The 16,087-nt window shown below is 41.6% G+C and overlaps 2 protein-coding genes and 2 pseudogenes across 7 annotated transcripts in view; 3 read left to right on the top strand and 1 right to left on the bottom strand.

Annotated features, from left to right (window-relative positions):
• Positions 1–6: 6 nt before the first annotated feature.
• The window catches only part of LOC145431562 (uncharacterized), a 50,451-nt pseudogene continuing 34,370 nt past the window's right edge, over positions 7–16,087 (top strand). The window contains exons 1-4 of the transcript XR_013911906.1: positions 7–706; positions 903–1,207; positions 1,301–1,407; positions 1,576–1,716. The product of XR_013911906.1 is annotated as an uncharacterized LOC145431562 (transcript). The remainder of the gene's footprint in view (positions 707–902; positions 1,208–1,300; positions 1,408–1,575; positions 1,717–16,087) is intronic.
• Positions 1,835–4,731, top strand: LOC113030933 (U1 small nuclear ribonucleoprotein 70 kDa-like). The gene is made up of 4 exons (XM_080307609.1): positions 1,835–1,952; positions 2,133–2,214; positions 2,447–2,523; positions 3,595–4,731. Exons 1-4 carry the CDS (start codon positions 1,835–1,837, stop codon positions 4,134–4,136), a joined length of 819 nt encoding a protein of 272 aa, XP_080163735.1. The 3' UTR covers positions 4,137–4,731.
• LOC145431558 (uncharacterized) lies at positions 10,105–13,079 on the top strand. Of its 4 annotated transcripts, none has more exons than XR_013911904.1 (5): positions 10,105–10,604; positions 10,742–10,900; positions 11,719–11,854; positions 12,532–12,742; positions 12,831–13,079. XR_013911904.1 is itself a non-coding variant. In XM_080307539.1 (5 exons), the coding sequence occupies exons 2-5, from the start codon at positions 10,774–10,776 to the stop codon at positions 12,928–12,930; spliced, it is 561 nt and encodes a 186-aa protein (XP_080163665.1). In that variant the 5' UTR covers positions 10,113–10,604; positions 10,742–10,773; the 3' UTR covers positions 12,931–13,079. The 4 variants fall into 4 exon arrangements, 3 of the variants coding, with proteins under 3 accessions (XP_080163666.1, XP_080163665.1, XP_080163667.1); XM_080307539.1 differs by having other exon boundaries at positions 10,113–10,604; positions 11,719–11,841; XM_080307541.1 differs by having other exon boundaries at positions 10,132–10,604; positions 11,719–11,814.
• Positions 13,968–16,071, bottom strand: LOC113031214 (U11/U12 small nuclear ribonucleoprotein 35 kDa protein pseudogene; annotated as a pseudogene). Its single transcript, XR_013911903.1, has one exon. The product of XR_013911903.1 is annotated as a U11/U12 small nuclear ribonucleoprotein 35 kDa protein pseudogene (transcript).

Below are 16,087 nucleotides of genomic sequence, written 5' to 3'. Positions count from 1 at the left end.
TGTTGAGAGAACAGGAAAGAGAAGGCGATCCTATGGCTGCAATGCGCAGGCGTAAAAAGGACCGTGGCACAAAAACACAAGATATTTAACTCAAAGAGAAGAGGACAGGATTCTCCTGTCAAAAAGACCCGGCATGACTCTCCAGACATCTCTCCACCAAAGAGAAGTCGGAAGTACTCTCCGGATGTCTCTCCTCACAGGACAAGACGTCACGACTCTCCTGATGTCTCTCCTCCCAGGACTAGACCTCACGACTCTCCAGATGTCTCTCCTCCCAGGAGAAGACGTCATGACTCTCCAGATGTCTCTCCTCCCAGGACTAGACCTCACGACTCTCCAGATGTCTCTCCTCCCAGGAGAAGACGTCACGACTCTCCTGATGTCTCTCCTCACAGGACTAGACCTCACGACTCTCCAGATGTCTCTCCTCCCAGGAGAAGACGTCATGACTCTCCAGATGTCTCTCCTCCCAGGACTAGACATCACAACTCTCCAGATGTCTCTCCTCCCAGGAGAAGACGTCACGACTCTCCTGATGTCTCTCCTCCCAGGAGAAGACGTCATGACTCTCCAGATGTCTCTCCTCCCAAGAGAAGACGTCACGACTCTCCAGATGTCTCTCCTCCCAGGAGAAGACGCCATGACTCCCCAGACTTGTCACCACCAAGACAGTGTTCAGGAAAGTCAGAAAAAATGCAAAGTAAAGGTGAGTGATCCATTTAAATTGTAAAGTGGAATCTGGTGTGGCATATGAATAAAAGTAAAAAGCAGAGACCCATTTAACATGAGTTTTGAATTGAAATTTATTTTAAAGACATAGCTTGATCTAATAATAAATCTTTAATTTTTGTCCAAAAGGCATTACAAAATGAAAATTAACAAATTAACTGTGTCTTTGTCAGATTCAGCCTCCAACAAAAGCAAGCTCAGCTCATCCTTGTTAAGTAAAAAACGCTCACCGGATCCTCATCGGTCAGCGGTGGCTAAGAAGGGTCAGAATAGACATGATTCAGACTCGGATCCGTCTCCCCCGAGGAAAAGGCCCCTGAAGGGAAACGCCTCAGACTCCGACCAATCTCCCCCAAGGAGGCCCTCAAAAACTAAACGGGGCTCAGACTCTGACCAGTCTCCACCCAGGGGGCAGCCACCGAGTGGAAGGGACTCGGATGGAGATTTGTCACCACCTCGTAGGCCAGGCCAGTCACAGGTAAGCAGACTGTTTTGGAACAAAGATTAATGTCAAATCTGATTTCACTCAAATGTTATATTTTTCAATTGTCTTTTTTTTTTTTATAACCAGGGCCAAAGGATGCTATCTGGTGGAAAGGCAGGCCTGGTTTCTGTGGACATTTTAAGGAAAGAGCAAAAGGAGAACAGACGCAGAGAAAAACACAATCAGCCACTTGAAGATTTCATCAACTTTTCTCTCTTAAGATTTTTTTACACCCATTGATTGAAGAGCTTCATACAGCTTTGCATCTCATTTCAGCTTATCATCTATATTGTCGTATTTTATTTAGTCCTAAAATTAAATAATGAAGTTTCTACATACTTACCCATTCATCCCCTTTGACCAGATGAATCGCGTAAGGCTCAGACGATTTTCAGAGACAAAAGTGGCAAAAGGAGGGATCTGGATTCAGAGAGAAATGAACAGAAAAAGAAAGCTGGTGAAAAAGCGGCAAGAGACGAGAAATACGCTCAGTGGGGAAAACGGTAAATGTGCATGATCATTTCAAATATCACAGTTTATGTGATTATATCCACATAAAAAATTATAAAAGTGGTTCAATGGTTTATGTTAAAATGTATGTATAGGTTGGCACAGATCCAGATGCATCAGCAGAAACTTAAGGAAGCGCTGCGCGAAGCCCTTAAGCCACTTGAGGATCTTGACCGCATGTTGAGAGAACAGGAAAGAGAAGGCGATCCTATGGCTGCAATGCGCAGGCGTAAAAAGGACCGTGGCACAAAAACACAAGATATTTAACATTACATATGTTTTATTTTATTTATGACTTTATTTTATTTCACCAGGTCAATCCTTGTAAGAAGCTTTTAAATAGCAGCAGTTTTGCTTTTGCTACTGTTTGTATTTTTATTTATTTGTATGTTTGTTTTGATTTTTGTAGAGAAACCTCGATATAAAGGCCCTGCTCCACCTCCAAACCGGTTCAATATTCCACCGGGGTACCGCTGGGACGGAGTTGACAGGTAGAGTTTGTGCATCGGTGACAGAGGAAAACTGTTGAGGACAGAACTGTAGTTTAATATTGAATGTTTTTAATACACACATCAGTTTGTCATTTTGCACATTAATGGTAAAGAAATTGTGATCATTTTTTTCCACGTCTATATTAAATTTGCGCCTAATTGAATGGATTGTCTTTGGCCTTTTAGCTTGTCGTATCATAATTAATAGGGTTATTTTATTTGTGTCTTGCAGGTCAAATGGTTTTGAACAGAAACGCTACCAGAGGATGGCAGATAAAAAGGCTGTGCAGGAAGCGGCCTATAAATGGAGTGTGGAGGATATGTAAAGGCTTTCAGAAAATGATGAATCTGGAGCAGAGCTAAAGAGCACACCTTCTCAACCTTTATGTATAATTGTTATGCTGTTAGAACAACAAGACTAGATGCATCTACGCAGCAAAAGTTCTTTTTTAAATAAACTACATAGAAGAATTTGTTTCACCTTTCCAAACCCTTTTGATACTGTACCATGTGTATCAGATGGAACTGTACAGAAAAATGAAGTGAAGCATGTTCACAATTTTTGTAAGAAGTTATTCACCGTGGAGCAGAAGCTGTTGTGGTTTCAGTGTTTTATTAAAGAATGTTTTTGTAATGCATTGTCCCAAGAGTGTTCAGGCACCTGTAACTTGGATAGCATTTGACATTCAGTCTTTTTAGATAATTTTATACACTTACCACCCATTTTATTAGGCAACAGTAACTCAAATAACCGCTTGTTACAACCAACATATTTTGGTCCTGGACATAGAAATAGAGACATGTCCCTCATGACTCCAAATGAAACGTAGTGCACAGCAACCAAATGCTGAAAGAGAGTGTCCACAGCTGACTGTCGATGGTATGGTATAGCTGTGAGGCGTTTGTGTACAAGATAAATGCACATTTGAGAGTTCTGTGGTGTAGCTAAAAAAGACTGACCTACAGAGATGTGAAAAAAGCGGCATTCAAATAAGTCATTCCTTGCCATATTAATCAGGGAGTACATACACTGACAGGATGCTGTGACTCTCACAGTGAGGGAATCAGGTTGGGCTCTAATATTTTTTCTAGCAATGTCCGATTCAGTCTAACATCTGTAAAAGTTTTAAGGCACTTTCCACCAGCACTGTCAAAAAGAATTATGGAAGAATGATTTGTAGAATCAAGGAATCGGTGTCCTGGTTGCACATGCTGGACCAATGGCTTAATAACACAACAATGCTATTGCCTTTAATCTGTCACTATCTATGCTATTGATTATGGTGTAATTATATAAAATTATTTTTTTTTTTAAAAAAGTGACAGTATTGTGCAATGAATAAAAAGTTTTATTTATAAACTTTTTATTTTTATAAAAAGTATTATTTATTATTATAATAAACCTTACTTCATATAAACTACACAAAGTGTTCTCTAAGTACGGAGACATCCAGCGGCTCCGGCTGGTCCGGGACATTGTCACGGGTTTCTCCAAAAGATATGCCTTCATTGAGTACAAAGAGGAGCGATCTGTGGTCGGGACAGCTAACAAGCTGGTGGTCGACCAGCATGAAGTGTTCGTGGATTTTGAGCAAGAGAGGACTCTTAAAGGATGGGTGCCGCGGCGGCTCGGCGGCGGGCTTGGAGGGAAAAAGGAATCCGGACAGCTGCGGTTCGGCGGCAGGGACAGGCCTTTCCGTAAACCCATCAATCTCGGGGTAGACCCGGTGCAGGAACGAGGTGGTGGTGGTGGTGGTGGAGGGAGGGAGTGGGACAGACCAAGCGGGAGAGCCAGAGACGATCGGGACCGACACAGAACAGAAGAGTGGGGCAACAGAGGAAGGAGAGATGACCGGGACAGAGGCCGAGAGTGGGATGACCGCAGGCACGGAGACAGGAGCAGGCACCGGGACCGGAGATGAAGCATGTGGCTGCACTTCAGCGGTACTGCAAGACTGACGGATGGTTCAAAGCACAGCTGAAGGCTTTCAAAGGAGGACAGTGAATGAGTGTGTGACTTGGATAACTGTTTGTGTGAAAGGTTACTTTTTTGTATGCTGATATTCTTCAGATTGTACTGTATGGTAATCAGGACTCTGCCTGTGGCTGTCATATTCAGTTCTTCTCAGGGAAGTCTCAGGAATGACAAAGTAGGGTTGTTGTGATGCATTGAGTTTTTCCTTTCCAGTCACCTTTCTCACTCACTATGTATTAATAGACCTCTCTGCATTGAATCATATCTGTTATTAACCTCTGTCTCTCTTCCACAGCATGTCTTTATCCTGTCTTCCTTCTCTCACCCCAACCGGTCGCAGCAGATGGCCCCGCCCCTCCCTGAGCCTGGTTCTGCCGGAGGTTTCTTCCTGTTAAAAGGGAGTTTTTCCTTCCCACTGTCGCCAAAGTGCTTGCTCATAGGGGGTCATATGATTGTTGGGTTTTTCTCTATGAAGCGCCTTGAGGCGACTTTTGTTGTGATTTGGCGCTATATAAATAAAATTGAATTGAATTGAATTGAAATTGTGTTTTGTTGGGGTTTTTTTTTTTTTACAAGTCTTTATTCTAGCGAAAAAATTACAATACGGGTGGTGTCCAGCCAAATGAGGCTTACATCCCGGATGTCAAACATGAGCGCCAGCAGCCAGAATCACTGCTTAAGAGTCCAATTGGATTGCTTTGGGAAATCGGAACTGTACTTTTATACAGTTATCATAAATATTATTACCCCACATATACAATTCAAATTTTATTTCTTGCAATTTAAGTCCCAACAGACTTTTTTCCCCATTTACTACAGAATGTTGTTTATCATGTAGATAAACTGAGACAAACAAAACTGCATTTCTTTTTCTGATATTAAGATATTCCAGGGATTAAATGCATAGTTAAACTTCTTTTCACTGACAGAAAGGGAAGTTTCGCTGGTCCGGCCCACTCAAGGTCAAAGGCTATATGTGACTCGCAATGTAAAATGAGTTTGCAGTTTTGTTTTGTTTTTAAAAAAGCATAAGTTTAAGAGCACATTGTCAGCCCCATTTCTTTAAAAAAAAAAAGTAAATCAGATTATATCATAAACAATAAAATTCGTCATTGTTTTGAAATCTAAGGTGTTACTGTTTGTCAAAGTGTTGCAACATGTTTAAGATTTCCCAAGTTGGGTAGTTTTCCAGTGTAGCCTCATGTGACCCCTGTTTTCAGAGTTGGTAATGATGTGTTGTGCAAGATTTATACTTGAGGGAAGAAAACTCAGTATTCAAACACATTTACTCCTTTTTCCATATACATGCAACTCAGGAATTTGAATCAAATGCTTACTCAAATCAAATCAAAATCAAATCAAATCACTTTTATTGTCACATCACATGTGCAGGCACACTGGCACAGCACATGCGAGTGAAATTCTTGTGTGCGAGCCCCACAAGCAACAGAGATGTGCAAACACAACAACACAAACGAGCAAAATACAAGAATGGCCAACCTGAAACTAATAAATATATGTACAATATATAATAGTGTATGCATTTCTGGATGTGTATACTAAATATTTTCCTACGTGTGTGTGTGTGTGTGTGTGTGTGTGTGTGTGTGTGTGTGTGTGTGTGTGTGTGTATACACATTTTTACAAATTAAATAGTAAAAAAATAAAATAAAATAATAATAATAATAATAATAATAATAATAAAATATATAAAATATACAGAGTTGAATATGTGCAAAACAAGTGGCATTTATATACAGTGTGGAGTGCATAATGTTGAAGTTCCAGTAGTGAAGCTGAGGTGTCTATGACGTGTTCAGCAGTCTGATGGCCTGGTGGAAGAAGCTGTCTCTCAGTCTGCTGGTACGGGACCGGATGCTGCAGAACCTCCTTCCTGATGGAAGTAGTCTGAACAGTTTATGGCTGGGGTGACTGGAGTCCTTGATGATCCTCCCCGCTTTCCTCAGGCAGCGCTTCCTGTAGATGTCTTGGAGGGAGGGAAGCTCACCTCCAATTATCCGTTCAGAGCACCGCACTACTCGCTGGAGAGCTTTGCAGTTGTAGGCGGTGCTGTTGCCATACCAGGTGGTGATGCATCCAGTGAGGATGCTCTCAATGGCACAGTGATAGAAGGTCCTGAGGATGCGGGGGCTCATGCCGAATCTTTTCAGTCTCCTGAGAAAGAAGAGGCGCTGCTGCGCCTTCTTCACTGTTTTGTTTGTGTGTACTGACCACGTAAGATCCTCAGCCAGATGTACTCCAAGGAACCGGAAGCTGCTCACTCTCTCCACAGCAGCGCCGTTGATGGTGATGGGGGTGTGTACTTCTCTGCACCTCCGGAAGTCCACTATCAACTCCTTTGTCTTTGCGACGTTGAGGGTGAGATGGTTGTCTTGACACCAGTGGGTCAGGGCGCTGACCTCCTCCCTGTAAGCCGTCTCATCACCGTTGGTGATAAGACCCACCACTGTAGTGTCGTCCGCAAACTTCACAATGATGTTGGAGCTGTTAGTGGCTGTGCAGTCGTAGGTGTAGAGTGAGTACAGGAGAGGGCTCAGTACACACCCCTGTCTGTCAGACAGGAAGCTAAGGATCCAGCTGCAGAGGGAGCTGCTCAGTCCTAGATCCTGCAGTTTCCTGTCCAGCTTCGAGGGAACGATGGTATTGAATGCTGAGCTGTAATCTACAAACAGCATCCTCACATACGTGTCTCTCTTCTCCAGGTGTGACAGGGCAGTGTGTAGTGTCAGGGCTATGGCATCATCAGTGGACCTGTTGTGGCGGTATGCAAACTGTAGAGGGTCCAGTGAGTCGGGTAGTGCAGAGCAGATGAAGTCCCTGACCAGCTACTCAGCTCTTACTCAGCCATCTGATCCTCGGTCCTGCCCAGTGAGGTCAATCAGCTTTCGGTTATGGGTCACTGGGTGGATTCTTAAACTGTGCACAAGTATTTCTGAAGTCATCAATATGAAAGATGACGGGAAATGAATCTCTTATTTCATTAAAAGGTAATTCTCTAATGTACCAGAAAAAAACAAGAGGTAGAACCAACTTTTATTTCCAAGTATGTTCTGAGTAGTAAGCTGTCAATTGTAGTGTTATTTATACGAAGAGACAATGAAGTTAGTGCAAACACATATACGTCAAACACACTGAAAACTGAGGCTTTTTTCCACTGGTTTGTGTTTATTACTGTATGATTATTGGGAATACATGCTAGGACAAGACAAATTTCAAGCATTTGTTAAATATGACTTTGACATTTAATATTAATCATGCATGTATGCAAACATGCAAGATGATTTCCACTGCCACTTAGAAGTCATGCTTAGCTGGTCTTTGCCTTCCACCGTACCCGACATTCACGATGGGCCAGCCTGGGTAAGTCTCTCTTTGGACCGTGCTGAAGTTGATCCTGTGAATCAGAAGAATCAGAGCACGCAGACACAGAGTAGCTGCTCCCTACATGAAGGACACTGTGATGATGATAAACCTGCTCTCACCTGAACGCAGGGTTAATGCCAATGTTGTCAGGCTGCGGGAAAGCAGGTGTCCGCCTCCTGTGGCAGGAGGATGGGGGAGGGAAGTCTTTCTGATACTGAGACTGCATCTGGGCTGTTTCCTGTTCGTTTTTTGCTGCTGCTGACATGTGATCACGGTTGCCTTCTTGCTCATTCCCTCTCACTTCTCTGTCCTCGCGTCTGTTTCCTCTTCCTGTTTATCATGAGGATGCAGGAGGAGAATGGTGAGATTCCTGTTGTGTGTTACAGCCTGCTGAAGGGTAATCAGAACTTTGCTAAAGGCAGAATTTCATCAACAGTAATCACACTTTCCATAAATAAACTTTCTTACTTTCTTGATCATACTACATGTATTACACTATTTGCTTTTTTCATTTTAATCTTGAGAGAATAATACTTTATACATAAATGAGATGAAATGTTCTTATGAATATAAATCATTTGCTTTGGATGTCGCAGAGCTGTGTGAAGGACACGGGAACACATACACAAATAATTACTGCTGAGGGCAATCCAATCCTGTGTCTGTGAGTAAGAGTGGCAGGAATTTCACTGCACAGCAGAGAAAACAATATCACTCCTCCAGATGCTCTGTGTCTATAACAGCATTTTCACATTTAACCTTATATGGTCTTTCTTATGTTCTATTTGAGGTATTAAATACTTTATTACAGTGTTTTTCAGTTTAATGGCAGTGTAGGGTTTTTTTTAAATCTAAGCTTTAATCACAAAATCACCTTTATAATCTCTACCATCTCTGCCTTCTCACTCATAGCACACTGCCCAAACCATTTCCAAGACACACACATGCACTGAACAGAAAGCCACAGCCTTGCGTGCACTGTGCCATCATAAATGAGTCTTATCTTTATACAGACATGATGAGTTTACTCTCTAGGGTGAGCCAAGTCTGTTGACCTTTGCCTGGATCTTGGTCTGGGATAGGCCTGAAGCAGAAAGCCTCACGTGATGTGGTCTCCATCTTAGCAGGTGTGTCCGGGTAGAGGAGGAATCCTAAAAAGGGTGAAACGTAGACTGTTGACTCTTGTTCCCCTTTTTTAAACCCACTACTTTGGAGTGATTCCAGTTAGCACAGAACATGTAGCCCAACGCTGTTCACAGTTTCTGAAATCCTTCCAGTTAGGTCTCTTTTTCACAGCTTGTTTACTTTGCATATAAATTCTATAAAATATGCGTAATGGCAGTGACAATAAATCATTCACACAGACCTGATTTTTGTGACAACAAAACAAAGTTTTATTTCTGTCTGTTTATTTAGTGATGTGCACCGAGATTAAAGCGAGATCAGAAATAATGACGGTAATTTTGAATCCTTTTGTTATTTCTTGACTAGGACATTGTTTCTATTTCTGTTTTACTCTTTTCAGTGTTTGAACTTTCTTTCATTTTTGAAAAAAACGATGCAATGTTTTACTGTATTTCTTTCTTTGATCCCACTGGGAGCCGTGAAACTAATGGAGTTATTTGTGCAAGGGGAGGGAGGGAGGGTGGTGTGGGGGGTGATGAGTGCAGTGGTGGGAACAGAGCTTTGCTGACTGATACCTCCATGTTAACCCTGGAAAGACTTGAGAACATTTCCCAGCTTTCATTTTCATCCTCGTTCCCATTTGTGAAGCCTAAGATTCACTCTGTAATTTTAACTTTCTTCACCAGATGCAGAGGGTTTTTGTTTTTTGAAATTAGTTTTGTCATGCCGCTCTCTCCCTTTAAAAAAAAAAACATTCGAAAAACAAAAAGAAGCACCACGAGATTCAGAGGTTCGGTAGACCTTGTACCGAGACATACTCAGTATGTGGGTTAGGAGAACAACGGATAAAAATTGGGGGAAATTGGATAAAAAGGATAAAAAAAAATAACACTCACATACTGAAAATGCACAACATAGTGGTAAAAGTCTCAGACAAATAGGGTTTAAAATGACATCTTCCGCCAACACCTCAGATTATTGTTGTCATATATTATAGTAAGTGATTTGCAAGCTTGTGAGGAATTTACAATAAACAAAAAAATACCTTAAAAAGGATTGCATCACTTAAGAGTTTTTCCATAAATATAAGACTACCTGCTGAAAAGTGCAGGCTCAAACAAGCCCTCTAATGTGAAAAAAGTAATGCTGGATTCATGTCAAAGACGCAGGGAACATTGCTGAGTTCTAGCCAAATGCCCCAGGGTAACTACTGAATGGGAAACTTGTCATTTTCTCTTCCCCCCTTCTTTTTTCCCATTCCTTTCTTGGCTTGGTGTGTCACTTAACACTGCTGTGGTCAAATTTATTTTGCCATCATCACACTTGGTACTGTGCAGCCACCCTTGCAAGACATTTAAACGCATTAACTTTGGAAACAAGGCTTAGCTCGGCACTTCTAGCTTACGGGTGGTGATATTTTATGCCTGTCTGTCAGCAAGACAAACTACCAAGTCAAGCTTGGTGGACAGGTGAAGCGAATCCAGATCACTTTTATTTTAAATTCAAAAACAGATCGTTGGCTTTAGTGGAGAATGGAGTCTCTGGCCAACTTTCTAGTTTACTTATTACCTAGTTGAATCAGTTTTTAAAAAATGGTCATCCAGCCTTTATTTTAATAATATTACTTATAAAAATTCTCATTTTGGAGCATATTCCCTTTTAAACCTGTCTGACTGAACTCACGGACCAAAGTTTCAGGATTCTGGTACTTCATCTGCTTTATTGTCCCAGCTGGTTACTGCTCTATCTGCCAGCCACCGGTGAACAACAGAACACCATGACTACTGCAGTAAACAAGCTTTAAGAAGCTCTTTGTATAAGCGGGCACACAAACACTCACAGTGCAGAGAAATATAGGAAGTAGAGGGTAACACGGCAGAAAGCTTATGTGTTTTTTTAAAGGAAGGTAAGCATTACAGTCACAATGCCCTCCATTTTAAATTTCATAGTTATTATTCTTGGATTTGGTAGTTTTTTTTTTAATTAAATTCTGATAGTTTTTTTGTCTTACTTTTTAATGCATCTTTTCTAAAACTTTTTTAGGAGCAGACACCAAAGATTTAGAACATCGGGTGATGCCAGTGATCCAGGAACCAGCAGACAAAATGTTCTTTGAAAATGCCAGCCTGCAGCAACCACGTCGCCACCACGAATTCTTTCTGCGCAGTAGACCCTACAGGGGCGAACCACCAACAGTGGCAGGTAAAGTCCTGCTGCTCCTTCATACCAGCAACAGATAAAGTTACTTATGCTCTCAAATCCTCCACTGTCAGCTTTAATCATCTAAATTAGTGTTTGTAAAAAAAGCTCAGTGGCAAAGGAAAAAAAGAAAGAAAGTTCAAACACTGAAAAGAGTAAAACAGAAATAGAAACAATGTCCTAGTCAAGAAATAACAAAAGGATTCAAAATTACCGTCATTATTTCTGATCTCGCTTTAATCTCGGTGCACATCACTAAATAAACAGACAGAAATAAAACTTTGTTTTGTTGTCACAAAAATCAGGTCTGTGTGAATGATTAATTGTCACTGCCATTACGCATATTTTATAGAATTTATATGCAAAGTAAACAAGCTGTGAAAAAGAGACCTAACTGGAAAGATTTCAGAAACTGTGAAACTTGTAAAATATGTGTACACACACACACACACACACACACACACACACACACACACACACACACACACACACACACACACACAGACACACGTAGGAAAATATTTAGTATACACATCCAGAAATGCATATACTATTATATATTGTACATATATTTATTAGTTTCAGATGTAGCCATTCTTGTGTTTTGCTTGTTTACATTATTGTATTTTGCACAACTCTGTTGCTTGTGAAGCTCGCACACAAGAATTTCACTCACATGTGCTGTACCAATGTACCTGCACATGTGATGTGACAATAAAAGTGATTTGATTTGATTTGATTTGATTTAACTGGAATCACTCCAAAGTAGTGGGTTAAAAAAGGGGAACAAGAGTCAACAGTCTACATTTCACCCTTTTTAGGATTCCTCCTCTACCCGGACACACCTGCTAAGATGGAGACCACATCACGTGAGGCTTTCTGCTTCAGGCCTATCCCAGACCAAGATCCAGGCAAAGGTCAACAGACTTGGCTCACCCTAGAGAGTAAACTCATCATGTCTGTATAAAGATAAGACTCATTTATGATGGCACGCAAGGCTGTGGCTTTCTGTTCAGTGCATGTGTGTGTCTTGGAAATGGTTTGGGCAGTGTGCTATGAGTGAGAAGGCAGAGATGGTAGAGATTATAAAGGTGATTTTGTGATTAAAGCTTAGATTAAAAAAACCCCTACACTGCCATTAAACTGAAAAACACTGTAATAAAGTATTTAATACCTCAAATAGAACATAAGAAAGACCATATAAGGTTAAATGTGAAAATGCTGTTATAGACACAGAGCATCTGGAGGAGTGATATTGTTTTCTCTGCTGTGCAGTGAAATTCCTGCCACTCTTACTCACAGACACAGGATTGGATTGCCCTCAGCAGTAATTATTTGTGTATGTGTTCCCGTGTCCTTCACACAGCTCTGCGACATCCAAAGCAAATGATTTATATTCATAAGAACATTTCATCTCATTTATGTATAAAGTATTATTCTCTCAAGATTAAAATGAAAAAAGCAAATAGTGTAATACATGTAGTATGATCAAGAAAGTAAGAAAGTTTATTTATGGAAAGTGTGATTACTGTTGATGAAATTCTGCCTTTAGCAAAGTTCTGATTACCCTTCAGCAGGCTGTAACACACAACAGGAATCTCACCATTCTCCTCCTGCATCCTCATGATAAACAGGAAGAGGAAACAGACGCGAGGACAGAGAAGTGAGAGGGAATGAGCAAGAAGGCAACCGTGATCACATGTCAGCAGCAGCAAAAAACGAACAGGAAACAGCCCAGATGCAGTCTCAGTATCAGAAAGACTTCCCTCCCCCATCCTCCTGCCACAGGAGGCGGACACCTGCTTTCCCGCAGCCTGACAACATTGGCATTAACCCTGCGTTCAGGTGAGAGCAGGTTTATCATCATCACAGTGTCCTTCATGTAGGGAGCAGCTACTCTGTGTCTGCGTGCTCTGATTCTTCTGATTCACAGGATCAACTTCAGCACGGTCCAAAGAGAGACTTACCCAGGCTGGCCCATCGTGAATGTCGGGTACGGTGGAAGGCAAAGACCAGCTAAGCATGACTTCTAAGCGGCAGTGGAAATCATCTTGCATGTTTGCATACATGCATGATTAATATTAAATGTCAAAGTCATATTTAACAAATGCTTGAAATTTGTCTTGTCCCAGCATGTATTCCCAATAATCATACAGTAATAAACACAAACCAGTGGAAAAAAGCCTCAGTTTTCAGTGTGTTTGACGTATATGTGTTTGCACTAACTTCATTGTCTCTTCGTATAAATAACACTACAATTGACAGCTTACTACTCAGAACATACTTGGAAATAAAAGTCAGTTCTGCCTCTTGTTTTTTTCTGGTACATTAGAGAATTACCTTTTAATGAAATAAGAGATTCATTTCCCGTCATCTTTCATATTGATGACTTCAGAAATACTTGTGCACAGTTTAAGAATCCACCCAGTGACCCATAACCGAAAGCTGATTGACCTCACTGGGCAGGACCGAGGATCAGATGGCTGAGTAAGAGCTGAGTAAGCATTTGATTCAAATTCCTGAGTTGCATGTATATGGAAAAAGGAGTAAATGTGTTTGAATACTGAGTTTTCTTCCCTCAAGTATAAATCTTGCACAACACACACACACACACACACGTAGGAAAATATTTAGTATACACATCCAGAAATGCATACACTATTATATATTGTACATATATTTATTAGTTTCAGGTTGGCCATTCTTGTATTTTGCTCGTTTGTGTTGTTGTGTTTGCACATCTCTGTTGCTTGTGGGGCTCGCACACAAGAATTTCACTCGCATGTGCTGTGCCAGTGTGCCTGCACATGTGATGTGACAATAAAAGTGATTTGATTTGATTTTGATTTGATTTGAGTAAGCATTTGATTCAAATTCCTGAGTTGCATGTATATGGAAAAAGGAGTAAATGTGTTTGAATACTGAGTTTTCTTCCCTCAAGTATAAATCTTGCACAACACATCATTACCAACTCTGAAAACAGGGGTCACATGAGGCTACACTGGAAAACTACCCAACTTGGGAAATCTTAAACATGTTGCAACACTTTGACAAACAGTAACACCTTAGATTTCAAAACAATGACGAATTTTATTGTTTATGATATAATCTGATTTACATTTTTTAAAAAGAAATGGGGCTGACAATGTGCTCTTAAACTTATGCTTTTTTAAAAACAAAACAAAACTGCAAACTCATTTTACATTGTGAGTCACATATAGCCTTTGACCTTGAGTGGGCCGGACCAGCGAAACTTCCCTTTCTGTCAGTGAAAAGAAGTTTAACTATGCATTTAATCCCTGGAATATCTTAATATCAGAAAAAGAAATGCAGTTTTGTTTGTCTCAGTTTATCTACATGATAAACAACATTCTGTAGTAAATGGGGAAAAAAGTCTGTTGAGACTTAAATTGCAAGAAATAAAATTTGAATTGTATATGTGGGGTAATAATATTTATGATAACTGTATAAAAGTACAGTTCCGATTTCCCAAAGCAATCCAATTGGACTCTTAAGCAGTGATTCTGGCTGCTGGCGCTCATGTTTGACATGATGGATGTAAGTCTCATTTGGCTGGACACCACCCGTATTGTAATTTTTTCGCTAGAATAAAGAGTTGTAAAAAAAAAAAAAACCCCAACAAAACACAACAACCCTACTTTGTCATTCCTGAGACTTCCCTGAGAAGAACTGAATATGACAGCCACAGGCAGAGTCCTGATTACCATACAGTACAATCTGAAGAATATCAGCATACAAAAAAGTAACCTTTCACACAAACAGTTATCCAAGTCACACACTCATTCACTGTCCTCCTTTGAAAGCTGAAGTGCTGAAGTGCAGCCACATGCTTCATCTCCGGTCCCGGTGCCTGCTCCTGTCTCCGTGCCTGCGGTCATCCCACTCTCGGCCTCTGTCCCGGTCATCTCTCCTTCCTCTGTTGCCCCACTCTGCTGTTCTGTGTCGGTCCCGATCGTCTCTGGCTCTCCCGCTTGGTCTGTCCCACTCCCTCCCTCCACCACCACCACCTCGTTCCTGCACCGGGTCTACCCCGAGATTGATGGGTTTACGGAAAGGCCTGTCCCTGCCGCCGAACCGCAGCTGTCCGGATTCCTTTTTCCCTCCAAGCCCGCCGCCGAGCCGCCGCAGCACCCATCCTTTAAGAGTCCTCTCTTGCTCAAAATCCACGAACACTTCATGCTGGTCGACCACCAGCTTGTTGGCGTCCCGGCGGGCCCGGACCACAGATCGCTCCTCTTTGTACTCAATGAAGGCATATCCTTTGGAGAAACCCGTGACAATGTCCCGGACCAGCCGGAGCCGCTGGATGTCTCCGTACTTAGAGAACACTTTGTGTAGTTTATCTTCGGTGGTCTGTGGGTTCAAGCGGGACACAAAAGCGTGAGCAGTGGGTCTCCAACGACGCCTTTGTTGGGCTTGTACCGGGCACCCATGGCCCTCCAGACCGCTCGATCATGGGGTTCCACGTCTGTGCCGTCGATGCTACCAGCTTTCAGCGGGTCGTACACCTTCGCTATCGGACTCCAGTCAGCCATTTTAAACTAGAACGATGGCACAGGAGTAGTGATGGCCCGCTTGAAGCTGACGCTCCGGAGCGTGTGTCGAAAAAAACAACACACTGGTTCAGAAGCACTGTGTCGAGGCTTGCTTCGTTTGGCAAAAGTCACGTGACCAGTGACGTCCGAAGCTTCATTACGCACGTAACTGCTTCGGTACCTGATTCAAACGGATATAAGGAAGTGAATCATCCACGGGATTCGTGGAGTGTGTTGATGGTGACAGAGAGCGAAGAGGTGATCATTCCACTGACAGATATGGAGCCAGCGAGGAAGAGAGGACATTCTGGCGTGTGGGAATATTTTGAGTTGATTTTGCTCAATTCATTTTATCTGCCGAAGTGAAAAACTTGAAATGTCCAAAATCATGTTTTCATAATGTAAATATCATTACAGCATATGACTTTAGGAACACTTCCATGTGAATTAAAGCTGATGAAGACTACAAAAATGTATTTGACACTATACGTACATGACATTGCTACACAGTTTAGAAAATCATTTTGTTTATTGTTTTTAGGTGATAGTCTGCAGGACCCAGGAATACCTGCATATCTACCAGCTTGCAGTGTAGTTCCTGCACTCCACAGCCTCTTCTGTTCCATGCAAGTGG

The sequence above is a fragment of the Astatotilapia calliptera genome, chromosome 10 (genome assembly GCF_964374335.1).
Source record: "Astatotilapia calliptera chromosome 10, fAstCal68.1, whole genome shotgun sequence".
Lineage (NCBI taxonomy): Eukaryota > Metazoa > Chordata > Actinopteri > Cichliformes > Cichlidae > Astatotilapia > Astatotilapia calliptera.
This window is presented reverse-complemented; position numbering and strand designations above follow the sequence as displayed.

Excerpts from the sequence above, each read along its gene's own strand:
- LOC113030933 (XM_080307609.1), top strand. The coding sequence starts at position 1,835 with ATGCATCAGCAGAAACTTAAGGAAGCGCTGCGCGAAGCCCTTAAGCCA. Across the intron at positions 2,215-2,446 it reads CGCTGGGACGGAGTTGACAG|GTCAAATGGTTTTGAACAGA; the intron begins GTAGAGTTTGTG and ends TGTGTCTTGCAG. Across the intron at positions 2,524-3,594 it reads GGAAGCGGCCTATAAATGGA|TATTATTTATTATTATAATA; the intron begins GTGTGGAGGATA and ends TTTTATAAAAAG.
- LOC145431558 (XM_080307540.1), top strand. The coding sequence starts at position 10,774 with ATGCCAGTGATCCAGGAACCAGCAGACAAAATGTTCTTTGAAAATGCC. Across the intron at positions 10,901-11,718 it reads CGAACCACCAACAGTGGCAG|GATTCCTCCTCTACCCGGAC; the intron begins GTAAAGTCCTGC and ends CACCCTTTTTAG. Across the intron at positions 12,743-12,830 it reads GGCATTAACCCTGCGTTCAG|GATCAACTTCAGCACGGTCC; the intron begins GTGAGAGCAGGT and ends TCTGATTCACAG.